The sequence below is a fragment of the Melanostigma gelatinosum genome (assembly GCF_949748355.1).
Source record: "Melanostigma gelatinosum genome assembly, chromosome: 2".
Classification (NCBI taxonomy): Eukaryota; Metazoa; Chordata; class Actinopteri; order Perciformes; family Zoarcidae; genus Melanostigma; species Melanostigma gelatinosum.
This window is the reverse complement of record NC_136635.1, coordinates 29,961,700-29,976,963: the sequence shown is the minus strand read 5'-3', so window position 1 is coordinate 29,976,963 and position 15,264 is coordinate 29,961,700. Positions and strand designations below refer to the sequence as shown.

Sequence of the window (15,264 nt, the reverse complement as noted above, 5' to 3'; positions counted from 1 at the left end):
CGACGTCTCACCCGGGAGCCGCTGCCGAGAATAAATTCCCCATCACACAAAGCTTAATAACGAGCGTTGCTCACCTCCACCTCTGGGCTACTCGTCAAGTTATAAACACTTGCTCCATCAAATCTTTCCAGAAATACCAACTGCTTCTCCCTGTTGACTTGATCCTCTTTTAAAAAGTTCATTTATTTTTATGGAGATGATGTTTTTTCCCCTGAAGAATAGATTCGTTCCACAACACACTTTTCCAGATCAAACGCAACCTCCGCCCTGCCCAGCATGCTGGCGCAGGGCGGAGATAGATGCCAACCTAGCTATAGCCTGCAGTGAATCAACATCAAAGCCTGCCCCTGGGGAGGATGATAGTCCGCGGGAGCTTTTTTTACTGACACATGGGACATATCTCGCACACACACACATGCAACGGAAAATAAATTTGTGCAGACACTTTTTGTATTGATTTTCTGACAATTCTATTGGCCCACAAACATGGCCTGAAGCCTGACAACATCCAACCCCCTGCAAAGGAGAACGCATCACTCAGACTGCAGCAACGGGGTTGTTGGTCTGTCAGGAGATGCAGTTACTTCAACCAAGTAAGAGTCAAAAGTCTGCTAATTCATAAACATTAAAACGCCATAAGCATTCAGTGTCCACGTTACTGTGTTAAAAACCTTACTTTTGTAGATAACGGCACACTTGTAAAACACTGCAGAAACAAATGTGTGTTTTTTTACTGTTGTTTATGTACTGAGGTATTCACACAGATACTGGTCTTGAAAAGATGCAGCTTTTATTACATACTGTCGAATATTTAAAGGCACTTTCTAAATACAAAGGGAGTTAAGCTTGTATGCATTGATGAAAAAGTAGCCATGTGCAGTAATGTAGAAAACTGAGGATGCAATACATTGTAATGCATCGAGAATTGCTGCACCTCTGACAGGTGAATCTTAATTTAAACAAATGTTGAGGCTGGTGAATATTCACACTGCTAAATGTCCAAGAGGGAGGCATATTTTGCAAGATCATTGTTGCATACACTAATGCGAAGACACTAAATGATTCAAATATACAATTGAGTTTCTTTTCATTTCTTGTCATTGCATAGAGCCATAATGAAGTTGACCTAAACTGACTGGTGGGAAGTGATGTGCAGCATGTATCTGGCACTGAGATCATCGTTTTGTGAAATTCTTATAGACTTATAGTATCTATAATTTAATAGAATACATTACTCCATAAAATGATGAAGACCAAACCAACAGATACCTCCCAACAGGGATAAAATATCCGAATTACCATCCACCTAAAGCTATCGTATGTCTTATTTTTATTCTTACATTATGCAAAATCAGCCTTGCTCTGGGAGTTGGGGAAAACATATTGCATCTTTGGTTTCAGGCCAAATTGAATGAGGGCAAACTAAAGTTATATGCATGCAAAGTGAGGGGTGGGTGTATACAAACATCTTTAGTGATTTTTCATTTCTAAAAACTCTTGTTGTAGCCACACGCTTGTTTACATCCTGGTTTAAAACGGCTCCAACATTCTTTAAGAGTGAAAGTGTGGCATTAGTTAGAGTTAACTTTAGAAGAAGTTAACTTTAGTTGAAGACGAAGCTCAGGTCATCATGTTATGCTGACATTGTTTTCAGGATGGACCCGTTTTGTTTTGTTCACCTGAGCTTACTGCCCCATGAACAACTCGAGCTAAAGCTTTACAATATTATAGATCCAAGACGAAACTGAGAGAAGGGAGCAGATAGAAGGGTCCACAGTATTTGTTTGAAGGATGTCAAACGGATTCAGCAGAGAAAACGGGTGAAGAAGATAAAGATGAATGCTAAAGCTACAGCTCACAGTGCAAACGTGAACCAGCACATCACATGGATATCGAGACAGAAGAAATGAAGAACACTGTTCCTCTAAAGCAGGGTAGGTTTTTATTCACTGTTATAATCATTAAAAAACAAAAGGCAGCCAGTATACCTATGCTAGCACAGCATAGTGCTAACGCTAGTTAATGATGTGCCGAAGTTAGCTCCACAGGTTTTTATGTGAAAACGCAACGTTTTAGAAGATTACAATTCCTTCCAACTTCTCACGGTATCACTGTGACACCACGACTCGCTCCAAATCCAGCCGACTCACTTTCCACCCCGGTCAGAGCGGGCCCATGCTTCGCTGTGATTGGCCGGTCTGTGTTCGAGGCACGGGATTCAGCAACGGGTCAATTACAAATGGGTCTGCTACTTCAGCACCACGGACAGCACCATGGAATCATCAATACACAGCACGATTAGGCTACGGCTATTTTAGAACCATGGTCTGGGCCATAGATAACAACTTGCACAAACCTCAGTCTGATTAAGGATCAACGAGTCAGGCAGACAACACTCTGCTACTGGAGAAGGGGAATGACAGGATAACAATGGGCATGCATTTTGGTCAATTTGCTAACAAAGGAGATGTCCTCTCCACTCATCCCCCCCCCACATATTGCTTACTGATCGAGAGCCGGAGCTTTGAAAAAGACGAACTGCAGCTTTAAGCAGACTATTGACGCTTACAGTTAAATGCTTTGAAAATTGGATGGAACAGTGTTTGCATTTTTGTGAATTGATGTCCTTCCTGTTCTTCTCTAAAGCTCTTTGTAACTGCTGGTGTCGTTAATGCTTAAAATAAATTCACTCACTAATTGATCTGCTTTTCCGTCTCTGAACTGCTTATTCAGTTTTCCAGTAACGCATCACATACGAAACAATGGCCGGGCTCACCAAATTGAAAAAAAAACACTTGCCTATTAACATTTAATAGCAACGTGTCGCTATACAACAGATTGATTGAAAAATAAGAGAGAAGAGTCGTGGGTTTCCCGGTCATCATATGGCTGACGATAGAGGATTGCCTCCGTCTCAAACCCCACGACCAACTCAGCCTTCCAACATTGCTGTATCTTTCAAAAACAAACAATACATTTCCAACCTGAAGGTTGCCTTTTATGCTGTTCAGCTCCTTTGATGTCTTGGAGAGCTGGTGCAGGATGCTGCTCCTTTCACCGAAGACCTCCTTTAGCCTCTTTTCCAGCCCATCGTAGCTTTGTCTGTTGAGAGAACGAGAGATTTCCCTATTAAACGTCTGCCTACTGGCTGGGAGAATTCACTGTTTAATGGCACCCTTGGGAAAAAAGAGGTGTTTTTTAACTGGATTAAAAGCACCATTGTTAAAGGGTAGAGCAATAGGGGAGAGAACTAATATCTACTCAGGACAGCCCCTGGGGTGAATAGAAGAGGAAAAAAAACCTCTATTCCATTCAATCAACCAAATTTAGGCAAAGCTCGTTTACAGAGATAGGTCTATTGACCAGAGGTATGCCCCCGTATCCCCAATTTACATATCCATGTAGTCCATCCAATTATTAAAGGGGGAAATTATACAGGGCACATTTGTCAAATCCAGTTTTTCTCTTTGAAAAACTGAACTCTGAACGGCACAGTGGCGGTGTTCTCGTCATTTATCACTGAGCTTCCAGAGGCAAATATCACTCGACAGAATGTTTGCATGAACTACAGCCAGAATAAATGTTTTCTTCTTTACTGCGAGAGACATACTGTAATCACCGAGTATCTGGGCACAAAGAAGCCATCAAGGGACCTGGAGACAGACTCGGTCCAAATGAAAGCTCAGGAGCTAAAAGATGAACGAACAAATGTGGCATTTGGTGGCTCCATAGTTGACTTTAATTACTTTTTAACCCGTTTAATCGCCATGATCATAAGAGGTACGCGTCACCATGGGTTCCGTTTCGCTGTCTGACACAAATCTAAAAACTGTATCTTTCCTTGAATCAAACATTGTTTACTGACTCGAGGACAGCAGAAACTCTTCTGGGAGGCGTTTAAGATAAAGTGTATCTGAATGTGTTACCCTGCTCATGAAATAGACTCGAGGCCATACAGTTCCCATAATGCCCATACATCTGATTACTTTGATGGCCCCTTGGCTCTTCTAATTGTTTATAATCGACAATTAAGGCCCCCTAAGACCTGCTCTTCTGCAGATAGCAGTGAGCGGACGCGGAAAACAAAAATATTACGTGTCAACATGTGACCTTAATAATGGAACCAGAATCCACTTTTGCGAGGAGAGTTTTCTTCTTTTAATGCCAGGGCAATGTGTGTTTCTCAGGATGTTAACGAGTCACGCGGCCCTGCTTTACTTCTAACTCTGTCCCCCACCAGCGAGGCCAAACAACTGATTTAACAACTAAACTACACGGGGGCTGTCAAAATAAACAACCACCGAGAGTGATGCAAAGAATAAACCAATTTCACTCTTCAACAGGCACTATTATATGAGAGCTAATTTGAGATTGATGTATTGAGGTTAATAAGCTACACAAAGGCCCTGCAGAACACCAGAAGAAGATGCAGTAAATTCAAAGTTACGTTTGAATTAATAATATTTCGGTCCATTGAAAAGTTTTTCAGAAACATTTTACGTTCAGCCGGTAGTTTCATTTTATTTATATTATATTTTATTCAGACATACGCATGACGACATGGTTGATCACAAGTAAACCTGATCCAAGTTTAGAATCTATAGTTATGGAAAAATGAATGACCACAGCCCCAGCAAACACCTACACAGCTTGTTATAGAAATGAAGAATTTTCTTTTCACAACAAGAAATTCATGAGCAGAATGATTTGCTCTTTTTACTCTCCTGTGTAATCAGATACTCCAAGTGACAGCAACAGCTTCAAGCAGAGCATAGGTTCTTCTGATGAAGCTGATTCTGATACACACTTGATACACACAGCTGAATAATTCCTTGCTAAATACTTGCTGGTCGTCACACAATCTCTCACTTACATGAATCACTTTTGACAGGAGAACCGTTCCTCACTTGCTACTGTAGGTTCAAATAAAAATAAATAAAAAAAATGCTCGTGGATGGAGCCAAGAGACGCCACATTATTCTGAATTCACGGCTTCCTTTCAGCCCGGCCCGTCTTCCAAAAACCCTGCGCAACCTCTGTCATGGATCCCAGCAGCACATCATACACAATAACACATACATCACTCACAGAAAAGCAACACCTGGGAAATAAATAAATAACACGGCCTGCTGAGTCCCACACGTGACTCGCCACCATTGGCGGGGGGATTTATTTCAGGTTCAGCGGGGAAAGGTGGGGAGAGAGATTCCTCCCTGTCTGCCATATTATTCAATACCCAACGGAACAGGCTCTTGGGTATCCCGTGAAATGACTAGGACCCATCATATGAGGCCAACTGACACAGAAACGGGTATATCATAAGGCTCCAAGATACAGTCTGGATTCTTTTCCCCACCCGATCGCCTATAAACTGCTCATTACAACAAAGAAAAGGTAACAGCTGCATGACTGCACCACGACCACTGTTCTAGCAGCCCCCTCCCACACACAGATGCCCCTTTTTCAAGTCAGAGAAGTGTGATAAAGAGGACCAGAAATGGCACCACCAGGCACATGGCCATGAAGCAGCGGTGGAGAGATAATGGAATCTTTCATTTTCGACATCAGCAGTTTGAAATCAGTCCCTGGCTGTCTTTGTGAAACTCATCAAACTCCTGAGACTGAGAGGAAAGTGATCCGATTATTGAGGACAAATATTTCCTTACCCTTGAAGTCACCGCGGGTCTCTGAGTTATATCACGCTGACCCTGCAGTGTGGATAGAACTGCTGAGGCTAAAGGAAACGCCTCTGAATACTACAGTCAACATCCAGAGCAATGGCTCAATAAAGGAAGCCTACATAGTGACATCCTGCCTCACAGAGAGTGCTGCAGGAGCTCATAGTCCACTGTTGACAGAGGCCGGTCTGTAAATAAAACATATGAACAGTACAACATACGTGTAGCTTTTCTGGACAGCCTCCTGCAACTGCGAATCACATACTGTACCTCAGATTATACAGCACACAGTAAAATATTTCCTCCTTTCTTTTGCTGCCCACACAATTCTGTCACAGTCCACCACCGTTTTTCATCTCATTAACTAAAATATGTTGCTCGAAATAAAACCGTAATATGTAACCTCGGGAACAACAGACAACATAAACACTTGAAATAAGTTTGGAAATTAAGCAAAACGTAAACAATGCAACATAAGTATGGAAACCCCGTTACCCCGGGGTACCTCCGCTCCCACCCTCCAACCCTTTGTGGTATTTTTGTGTCTTTATAATACATCATCAGACTTTTTCTCTGCGCGTCTGTATTATGCTCCCTGGGAGTGAGAACAGGCTGGATGTAGCGTATTGTAAAGTTGTTGTGCTGCTCCAGCGATAGCCTTCTCTCATCTTTATTCATTTGTTTCTCCATCTCTTTTGTGCTTTGTTATATTTCATACATGCTGTTCGGGAGCATATGGAACTGGGGAATCATTCCTCGGCCCATGTTGTTTGCTCTGTTGATACTAAAAAAAATAATAATAAAATAAAAATATAGCCGCAAGTGGCCATTCTGGGTCCAATCCCTTTTTTCTCTCAACAGAAGGAAGCAGCTCAATTGCCAAAATAAAAGCCTCAGGCAGCAGCGAGCAGGCTTTGGGCTTCAGAAAGTCTCAATGAGGAGTGAGACCAATCACACACTGGTCTCGTCAGGACCATGTGTTCAGCCTGTCGGTGATTGCACACTGAAAGTACCAACAGTCAAAGTTCTTGGCATTTAGTGAAATATTTCAACGGTATAATCAAAAATATCCAACAAGTTTGGACAAACAATTTCTAATTTGTATTCTGATTTGCGTGGTGACACACTTATGTATTGCAGTTCAGCGACCCCGAGCGAGCGATTTGAATGAAACTCTCAGGTACTCTTGTGGACAAGTCCTGCAACGGTTGTTATCTTCAATATGTGCTGAGCCAAGTCCTTTTCAAGGTCATCGGCCAATATCTTGAAAACGAATTAAGAGTGGGTGACCGTGGCTAAGTGGCGAGCAGGGCTGTCCTTCAATCGACGCCGTATGAATGTGATAGAATCTGAATTGTAAGTCGCCTTGGATAAAAGCGTCTGCTAAATGACTGCAATGTAAGATATCAACAAGCTTTTGAAAAACTCAAAATGGTGGAAAATCTAGTCTGGTAGGCTAATGTGGTCCAAGAGGCTTGTTTTGTGGAGCACCATGAGCTGGACGTGTGCGTTCATTTTCAAGTTAGTCGGACTAACAGTGTGAGGGGTGTGGCTTCTCCAGAATTGCATTTTTGGCCGTTAATTACACTGCCACCATGCGGCCAATTGAAGTCACATTTCTGGGGAAACACTTGCATATCATTTCCAGTTATTGGGCCGAGTCTCATGTTTCGAGTTTCTGTTTCATGTTTTCCAGCTCACGGGAATTGGAGCCGCTTGGCCTGCTGCCACCGCGACCCGACCCCGTATAAGCGGAGGAAAATGGATGGATGGATGGAGGAATTGGAGCCGCTTGGACAGGCAACAAATAACAACAAACCGAAACAAATTCAATGGGGTTATGGCCCTTCTGAGCTTAGACCCTTAAACAGAACTGGGTTGATATACCCATCACAAAAACATGGCTCCACTTTCGTAGAGACGGATACAACTTAATACAAGGACATTGAGGATATCATCCGCCATCTTCTCCTTAGCAATTAGCTGCAGTACAACAGTCACAGAGGAGCTCAGTGTGTTAGCAGGTTGAGTGATCGAATGTCTCCCCCTCCCCAACGTTCACAGGAGACAGCCGGTGGTTCAGACAAGGACAAATTAAAGGATTCCCCTGGGCTCAGTGTCTTTGGAGGCTCCTCCACAACCAGACCTCTTATTTTAATACCCAGAGCTGAAAGCTGAGCACTATCAATCATTCATTCCACACGTCAACTATACACATAATCCAATGACCTTAATATACACACAGCCAAGAATCTATTGGCCACGTAACTCTTTAAGCAAAAATGTTTCACTTTTATTTTGAAACAACCTCATCTCATGTTATGGATTTGTCAGTAATTTCCAAAATCACATTTGATAATATATAAATTACCTTATTTAGTCCAAATAAATAAGTGTTACCTGACAGGGTCAATTCAGGACAAATAAATTCCTGAAACAAACTCTGGTTCCCTTTGGAGGTTTACCCCCAAAGTGCTGATGGAATGTCTTGCAGCCTGTTTCTACCGCTGGGGTTACGTGTTGTTCATTTATTAACAGAAGCACCAAAGACGGCACACAGGGACGGAACACATTATCACCCATCAGTTTTTGGACCAAGCTGATATACAAATTGTACAATATTCACTGAAACGTGTCAGTGTATGCAATGGGCTTGAAGGCAGGGTTGGTCATCTTTACAAACCTTTTTGATATTTTTGTTGAAATTCTCATTACATCCTTACAGCAATCAATGAGTCAGATGCTCTGACAAACACTCTGTTACCTGGTCGTTCCATTCGGCCCCAATGTAATGATTGGATGGAACAATGCAACTGTTTGCCTTTATGTATTCTGCCCGTGTACTCATTGGCATCAACGGAGTCCTCCACAAGCTGCTAGCTTGACAGCTGAGTCGGAACAACAGCCATGTTCGTCGTGTACGTTCGTCATGATACGTTCGTGGGAGTGACTTTGGACGGAGGCCTGAAGAGACGAGCTGTCATTGTTGCTGACTTGGTGACTTTCTTGCTCGATTTATCCACTTTTGGAGCTCGTGCTGCTATCTACTGTCATTGGTAAAGAGTTGGCAACACTGGGCTGGGTATTTCGGTTCGATGATTGTTTAAATCTAGCATACTCATTCATCTAGCTAGTTTCTCATGATTACCAACAATGCCTTTAAAATGAGTAGTACTTCCAGTTTTTATTTTTTGATATTTACGGTGTATTTTCACCAAGCAGTCGAGTTAAGTTTACTTCATTACGCATTAGAAGGGTTCTTTTTTGTGTTTCCATTTGCAAACGTTGTGGGTGGTTGTGTTGAACGTTTTGGCCGGCACACGACGTACACTATGCCGTCAGACTGACCGGGTGCAGATCCTTTGTTTGGTTGCTGTTTAAAAATGATTCTTGAAATCCTCACACATTACTTCATCAACATGTGATGATAGTAGATGTACAGATTGTGTCAGTGTTCGTCAGAGGGCCCAATGAGCGCTGCCTCCAAGTCTTGGACCACAAAATGAAAACGCATTCCAAACAGCGAGTGCAGTGCCAGTGTTACGCATGCTGACACACCGTGCCATGTCCCTGATTGTCGGATCAAAGTTAAATATTTATTATTTTACAAGGCGGCAGTCACAGAAACCAACAGCTCCTCAGCATAAAAGGCGGTTTATTTGCCGTCATGCAGATTACAGGCAGACAGCGGTTTATGTGCTACTTCCAATTTCAGGCTGGATTAATTATGCCATTAGGCGGGAGCAAATAAATAGTTTTAATAAGGGGGACTGCCCAAGGCCTGTCAGCGAATTAATATATTCCTCTAGCAGAGCATGACCACCATCCAACATCTGCAACTAAAGCCAGTCATGTTTACCAACGGACAGCAGGGAATGTTAATTGGATGCATGTCAGGGGATGTCTGACAATTTATTTTCATGGTTCATTGGGGGGGGGGGGGGGGGACATGGTTGTAGGATTGGTGGGGAGGAAGATCATTTTGCTCAGTCAACAAAAGGTCAAAGTAACGATCAACATATCCAGGATATCGATTGACAATGTAGACTTGAGATTTCATAAAATATGTCACCAATCCTAAGCAATGCAAACATAATCAATAATATATAATACTGACGTTATTGTAAGTAAATTTCATGTTTTTTTGGTATCGTATGTTATGCTACTGATTATAGACTTCATCAAAGATCATCTATTTCTTACACTGTTCTTAATTGCTGTTAAATCTCCTTTTCTTTTGCCTTATGTTTTGATGCTTTTAAGGACTGCACAATATATCGGCATTTCCTCCGGGACCGAGTTCGTGCAAGGCGTACACTATAAAACGCAGATCGGCAGAGATCTTTTCCAGACGTGGTTTGTGTGCGAGTAATTGCAGAATTGCGGCAGTGTATGGTTGATTGCGTGCAGCGTAATGTCTCAGGGAGACATCGATTATTGTTTCAATGTATGTTTTAAATCTCCTTTACTTTTTACGACTGAATTTTATTTCTTACACTGTTTCTTTAATTGTTTTTAAATCTCCTTTTCTTTTGCCTTATGTTTTGATGCTTTTAATGGTTTTATGTGAAGCACTTTGAATTACCTTGTTGTTGAAATGTGCTATACAAATAAACTTGCCTTGCCTTGCCTTGCCTTGCCCAAATCGCCCCCAAAACTTCTAAAATTGTCTCCCAGCTTGCCAGTTTTTTTCTGAGAAAGTTACTTCCCACTTTTGGGCAGTGCGATGTGTATTTGTAAGGAAGTGTGAATTATTCTTCATTTCATTGCATGTGGTACTGACTGTGTTCTTTGTTTCTGACAAGCACAATGCTACGAGATGCCCTCTTGGGTATTATTGCAGCGCTGTTGTGGCAAACACAAAGTTTTCAGCATGTCACTGACACTGCAGTTGTTGAGGAATAGTTTCTCTTCCCGGCTCTGCCAATACATGTCCCAACAATCTTTCCACATTTTAGTTCACTGAGCAAATTATTCAGTTAAATAAACGACAGTTAATAGAAGCATTCTATGTATTGATGAAGCTGAGGAGCAAAACAATAAGTAAGTGCTCCAAATGACTTCAATTAAAATGCCAATCTGATCATATAACTGAAAAATAATGATTTGGAAGCAAGAACCATCCGACACTGAGCGCCTGCATGCATCTGCAAAATAATTAAGTGGAAAGCAGTTTCTATTGAAGTACTTCATCATTCAGATCGATGAAATTAAAATAGTGTCAACCAATTTTACACATGAGCAATAAATGCAGATATTCTGCACATCTCACTCTTTCTTGAATTGTGCGATTGTCGTTGAGAGCATGCGGAGAAAGAATGGATTTTCGGCCTTCGGACGTGTTTGTGTGAGAATGTTGACCTCTGGGTAATCACGTAGACTGTCCAGAAACGTTTTAAATGTCTTTTTTTATTGTTATCATTGTTCCTTTCAGGCTACGTTCGAGCAGTTGATGAAGAACTCACTGTGGCAGTGATGAAAAGGATATAAAATCTCTCCTTTTCCACATCCTTCTCATCTGCTCATTACCTACGTTATGAAAGGGAGGCATAAGGCATTGAAATAGAAATACTTAACATATTAAGATGAATAATTCAATAATTACTCACAGGCACAAGTAGATGCCAATTACTCTCCCTCGACGTTTAACACTATCCTTCTCTGCAAGTACTTGTAAACAATACCGTTTCTCGACGGATCGGTACAGTCGTCACAAAAGAAACACAAATGAGACAAAATACACAACAGAGCCGTGGATCTGGAGCTGGCACATCGTCCTTGTGATGCTTATTCTTAACTGGACCACCCGCAGCATTTCACTGAATATAATTAAATAATCATAATAAAATGAGATCGTTTCTCTTTGTCTCTTGATCAGTTTTACCGTCAGCCACACGTGGAGAGAAAAGTAAGTCCCGAGTGTGTTTCTCTATTTCCTGCTTTGGTTGAGCTCATCTGACTCTGTTCTCTCTGTCATCGTGCACAATCCAAATCATATTACAGCGACACAACACCCGGCATGACCGGAAAAGCTGCATTTCATTCAAAATGAACCAGGTCAAAGCCAAGCCCATTTTGTTCTGGCCGATAAAATATATTCACACACAGAGTATTTCACTAATTCATACATTTTGCATCACAGGGATGCCGGCATTCAGTTTGTACTGTACGTCTTTCTTCAGCTGGAGGTATGATATCGATGTGACTCATTCCGCCTTCCGATGGCAGAATCTCTCATCTGAAGACGACAGTATATCACACAGCATTACGGCTTTAAAAGCATCCCAAAAATCTCGTACGGCTGCCAGCTTCAATTAAATCTGGGATTTGAGTGTATCGAATGCAATTCCGCCCATCCTCGCAGTGCAACACTGTGTTTCCAGCTTCGGTAATTCGGTAATTCGGTAATTCTCTGAAAAGGCGGACTCTGCTAGACATCAGTGCCCACTGCTATTGCGAACGATAAATCGATCTTTGTTATGTGGGAGAGCCTCACCTTCCCCCCCTCTGACAACATCTAATCCAGCATTGTCTAAAGTGTTGTCAGAGAATGCTACAAAAGTAATCTGTTCTACACCAGAGGCAACATCCTCCGGATATGAGCACTACGAGCTCAATGCCGAATGTTTCTTCCTTCATTTGCGAGAGCAACAGGACACTGAGAGAAAGTGCCCAACATGTAAAATGTGAAACAAAAAACGCACAAACAAATCCATAATCCAGTGTTATTGGGCCTCGTGAGAGAAGCGACATACAAACACATATCCTCTTATTTTGGTTTGCATCCACAATTTGTTCTTATTCTATTTGTGGCCATTGTTTCCTTGGATTCATTAATGTTTGGTTGTTTTTAATCATGAAAATAAAACATTTATTTTATCGCCCACAGATTGTTTCTCCAACGGAAGGAAACATCATTCAATTTGTGGACAATAAAAAATAAACACACAATACAATGAAATGTATGTAATTATGTGTTTTAGAGTAATTATAGTGATTGGATTCTTACATTTATTGGCTAAATGAATACTCTCATGTTTACTTTGTTAGGTTTATGCAACAGTACCACACATTCACTACTTCTTCCTTCCTTCTTCTTGCGGCAATATTTTTTGGTGGCATGTCGCCAGTTCTTGGGCATGTGCCAGAGTTTTTGCACACTGCAAAACAGCTGCCGCTATCTGGTGTTTAGGGAGTGTTACCTCTGCGAATAATGTATAATCAGCAACACGCCATCAATTTATTATCAAGTGGTTTTCATCATTCAGCACTTCTCCTATATTTTCTCATAATTTAAGGACATTTAGCATTTAGAAATGAAAGAGAATGTCGCTGTTCGAGGCCCATATATAGAAATGTAAACAATACATGTGATGGAGTTCCTGTATAATGCATCACGCTGGTAAAAAAGTATAAATCCAGGAATAAGACGAGTGAAGCGCCTCGAGGACAATAAAACACTTTTCAACGAAGCAGAATATTGTTTAAGGGACATTTAAAAACACCTTAAACTCCCTGCAGCTGATGTGGAACATGGATTTGCAGGTTTCCCCAGGGCAGAGGTGGTAAGTGCTTAATGCCACATGATGACACAAAGCACTTGTTAAAATACGTCTGTGTGTGATCACACTTTTTGCAAACAGCACAGAGCGACTCTGTCCAGCTGGTCAATATGAACTTTAAGCCAACTTCAACACGACACGCACTCTGCTGGGTAAAAAAATAGGTGTGTGCAGCGGTTAATTATCAAACTAACTGACTGATGTTTGGTCACAGACTGATGTTTGGTCACAGACTGATGTTTGGTCGCGGACTGATGTTTGGTCGCGGACTGATGTTTGGTCACAGACTGATGTTTGGTCACAGACTGATGTTTGGTCGCGGACTGATGTTTGGTCACAGACTGATGTTTGGTCACAGACTGATGTTTGGTCACAGACTGATGTTTGGTCATGGCAACTCTCTGGGTCACCCAGCGCCTCAAACTATAGCGCTCCACTGTGGTCGCAGTATTAACACGTGGTTCACATTTTGAATTCAAACAAAAACAGTTGCTCAGATTTAGGCAACAAAATCTAATCTTCATTTAAAGCGAGGCGGTACACCTCCAGTACAATGCGCTGCTGGAGACCCTTATATGTGCTGTTGCACACAAACATGAAGAGCTTATGCTTTTTTGCTCATCTGTTATAGCAGTAAGAAAGCATGGCGGTGTCATATAACTCAAATAATGCTGCTGTTGGACACATATCACTCATCTACCGGCAGCGTTTTGGCTCTGCCTTGTCTCCCTCCGTCTGACCGCTGGCTGAGAAGTTGGGAACCGGCAGATGCATCTGATTCACACATCAAGGGCAATCAGTGGAGCCGCTCCCCAACTTCCAAGGGCCACTCAGGGAAAACACATGAGGACAAGTAAAGCCAGGCACAGGGGATGGTGGCGGGGGGGGGGGGGGATCCTGAATTGGATGACGGATGTGACTTGATTACTGGTTAACTACCCTGCTGGTGCACCACTCTGCTCTGGATGAGAAACCCGCTGGCGGCTGGATTATCAATTTGGAGTCGGCAAGACTCTATTTGAATCTATTGTTTCAGTCCAGGCGGGCTGACGGTTACAGGGCCTTTGTCTTTTTGACTGAGCTCAGGAGTTGCCACCTCACCAACTCTAATAAAATCTCCTACCGAGACTTTCATCTGATTTATTCGTGTTGTGTTGGTTTATTGAAGCACCTGCACCTGCCACAATATCCCGGTTCTCAGACAAACCAGCTGGCCACGATTTGGACCGACGTGCTGAGACTCGAAGCAAAGTCAAAGTCTTTTCTCACCACTGCCGAACGAACTGGCTGAAAGGAATACGAGGACTGACGAGGACAATAGAATAAATACAATTACAAGTGTTTGGAGGCATAAATGTGTTCTACGCTAAGATTATAGTATGTGGATCAACATAAGTATGTTGTTTTTGCTTCAAACTGACGGACAATATATTTCAAGGCATCGCCACAATCATCCCCCGACTTTACCCACGTGTTTATCAGCGTCGCCTTAGCAAAGCAACGATGTTTCCCTGAACTTAACCACGTTGTATTTGAGCCCTCAGCTCACCCATAGTGGTAAAACTGATTTACTTCTCAACCGTGACGTCTAGCATTTCCATTCCTCTTCTCCGGCAAATTGAGTTAAATGTGCATTTATTTATGCTCAGGAAAGCACCACTGTCTCTGGTGGATATTTGTTTGGGCATGTAGCCTCTGATGTCGGAGCTTGTTTTCCACAAGTCAACCTCGAGCAAAGAAACCAACCTACACACACACACACAAGTTGCAGGACTGTGGTTTTCTGCACACTTAGCTTTGAGTCTGACCTCAGCAGCAGCTCTGACGTCACTCTAGTAGGTAATTGAGTTCTCTGAGTTTACAGGCTTCATAGAGGACCCTCAGTTATTGATTTACATTTTTCCTTATCCATCACATCTTTGGAGTTAATTCAATGCTTAGCAACATGAAATTGTATTTTTTGATTTACTTTTCCTCACCTTGAAAAGGTAATACATTAAACTACTTTATAATGATCAACAGCA

At 42.0% G+C, this 15,264-nt stretch overlaps 1 protein-coding gene across 1 annotated transcript in view; it reads right to left on the bottom strand.

The window, feature by feature from the left end:
- luzp2 (leucine zipper protein 2) overlaps positions 1-15,264 on the bottom strand; it is a 137,624-nt gene that overhangs the window by 67,755 nt on the left and 54,605 nt on the right. Inside the window, exon 2 of the mRNA XM_079289378.1 lies at positions 2,985-3,102. Within this exon, the coding sequence (XP_079145504.1) occupies positions 2,985-3,102 (118 nt within the window). The remainder of the gene's footprint in view (positions 1-2,984; positions 3,103-15,264) is intronic.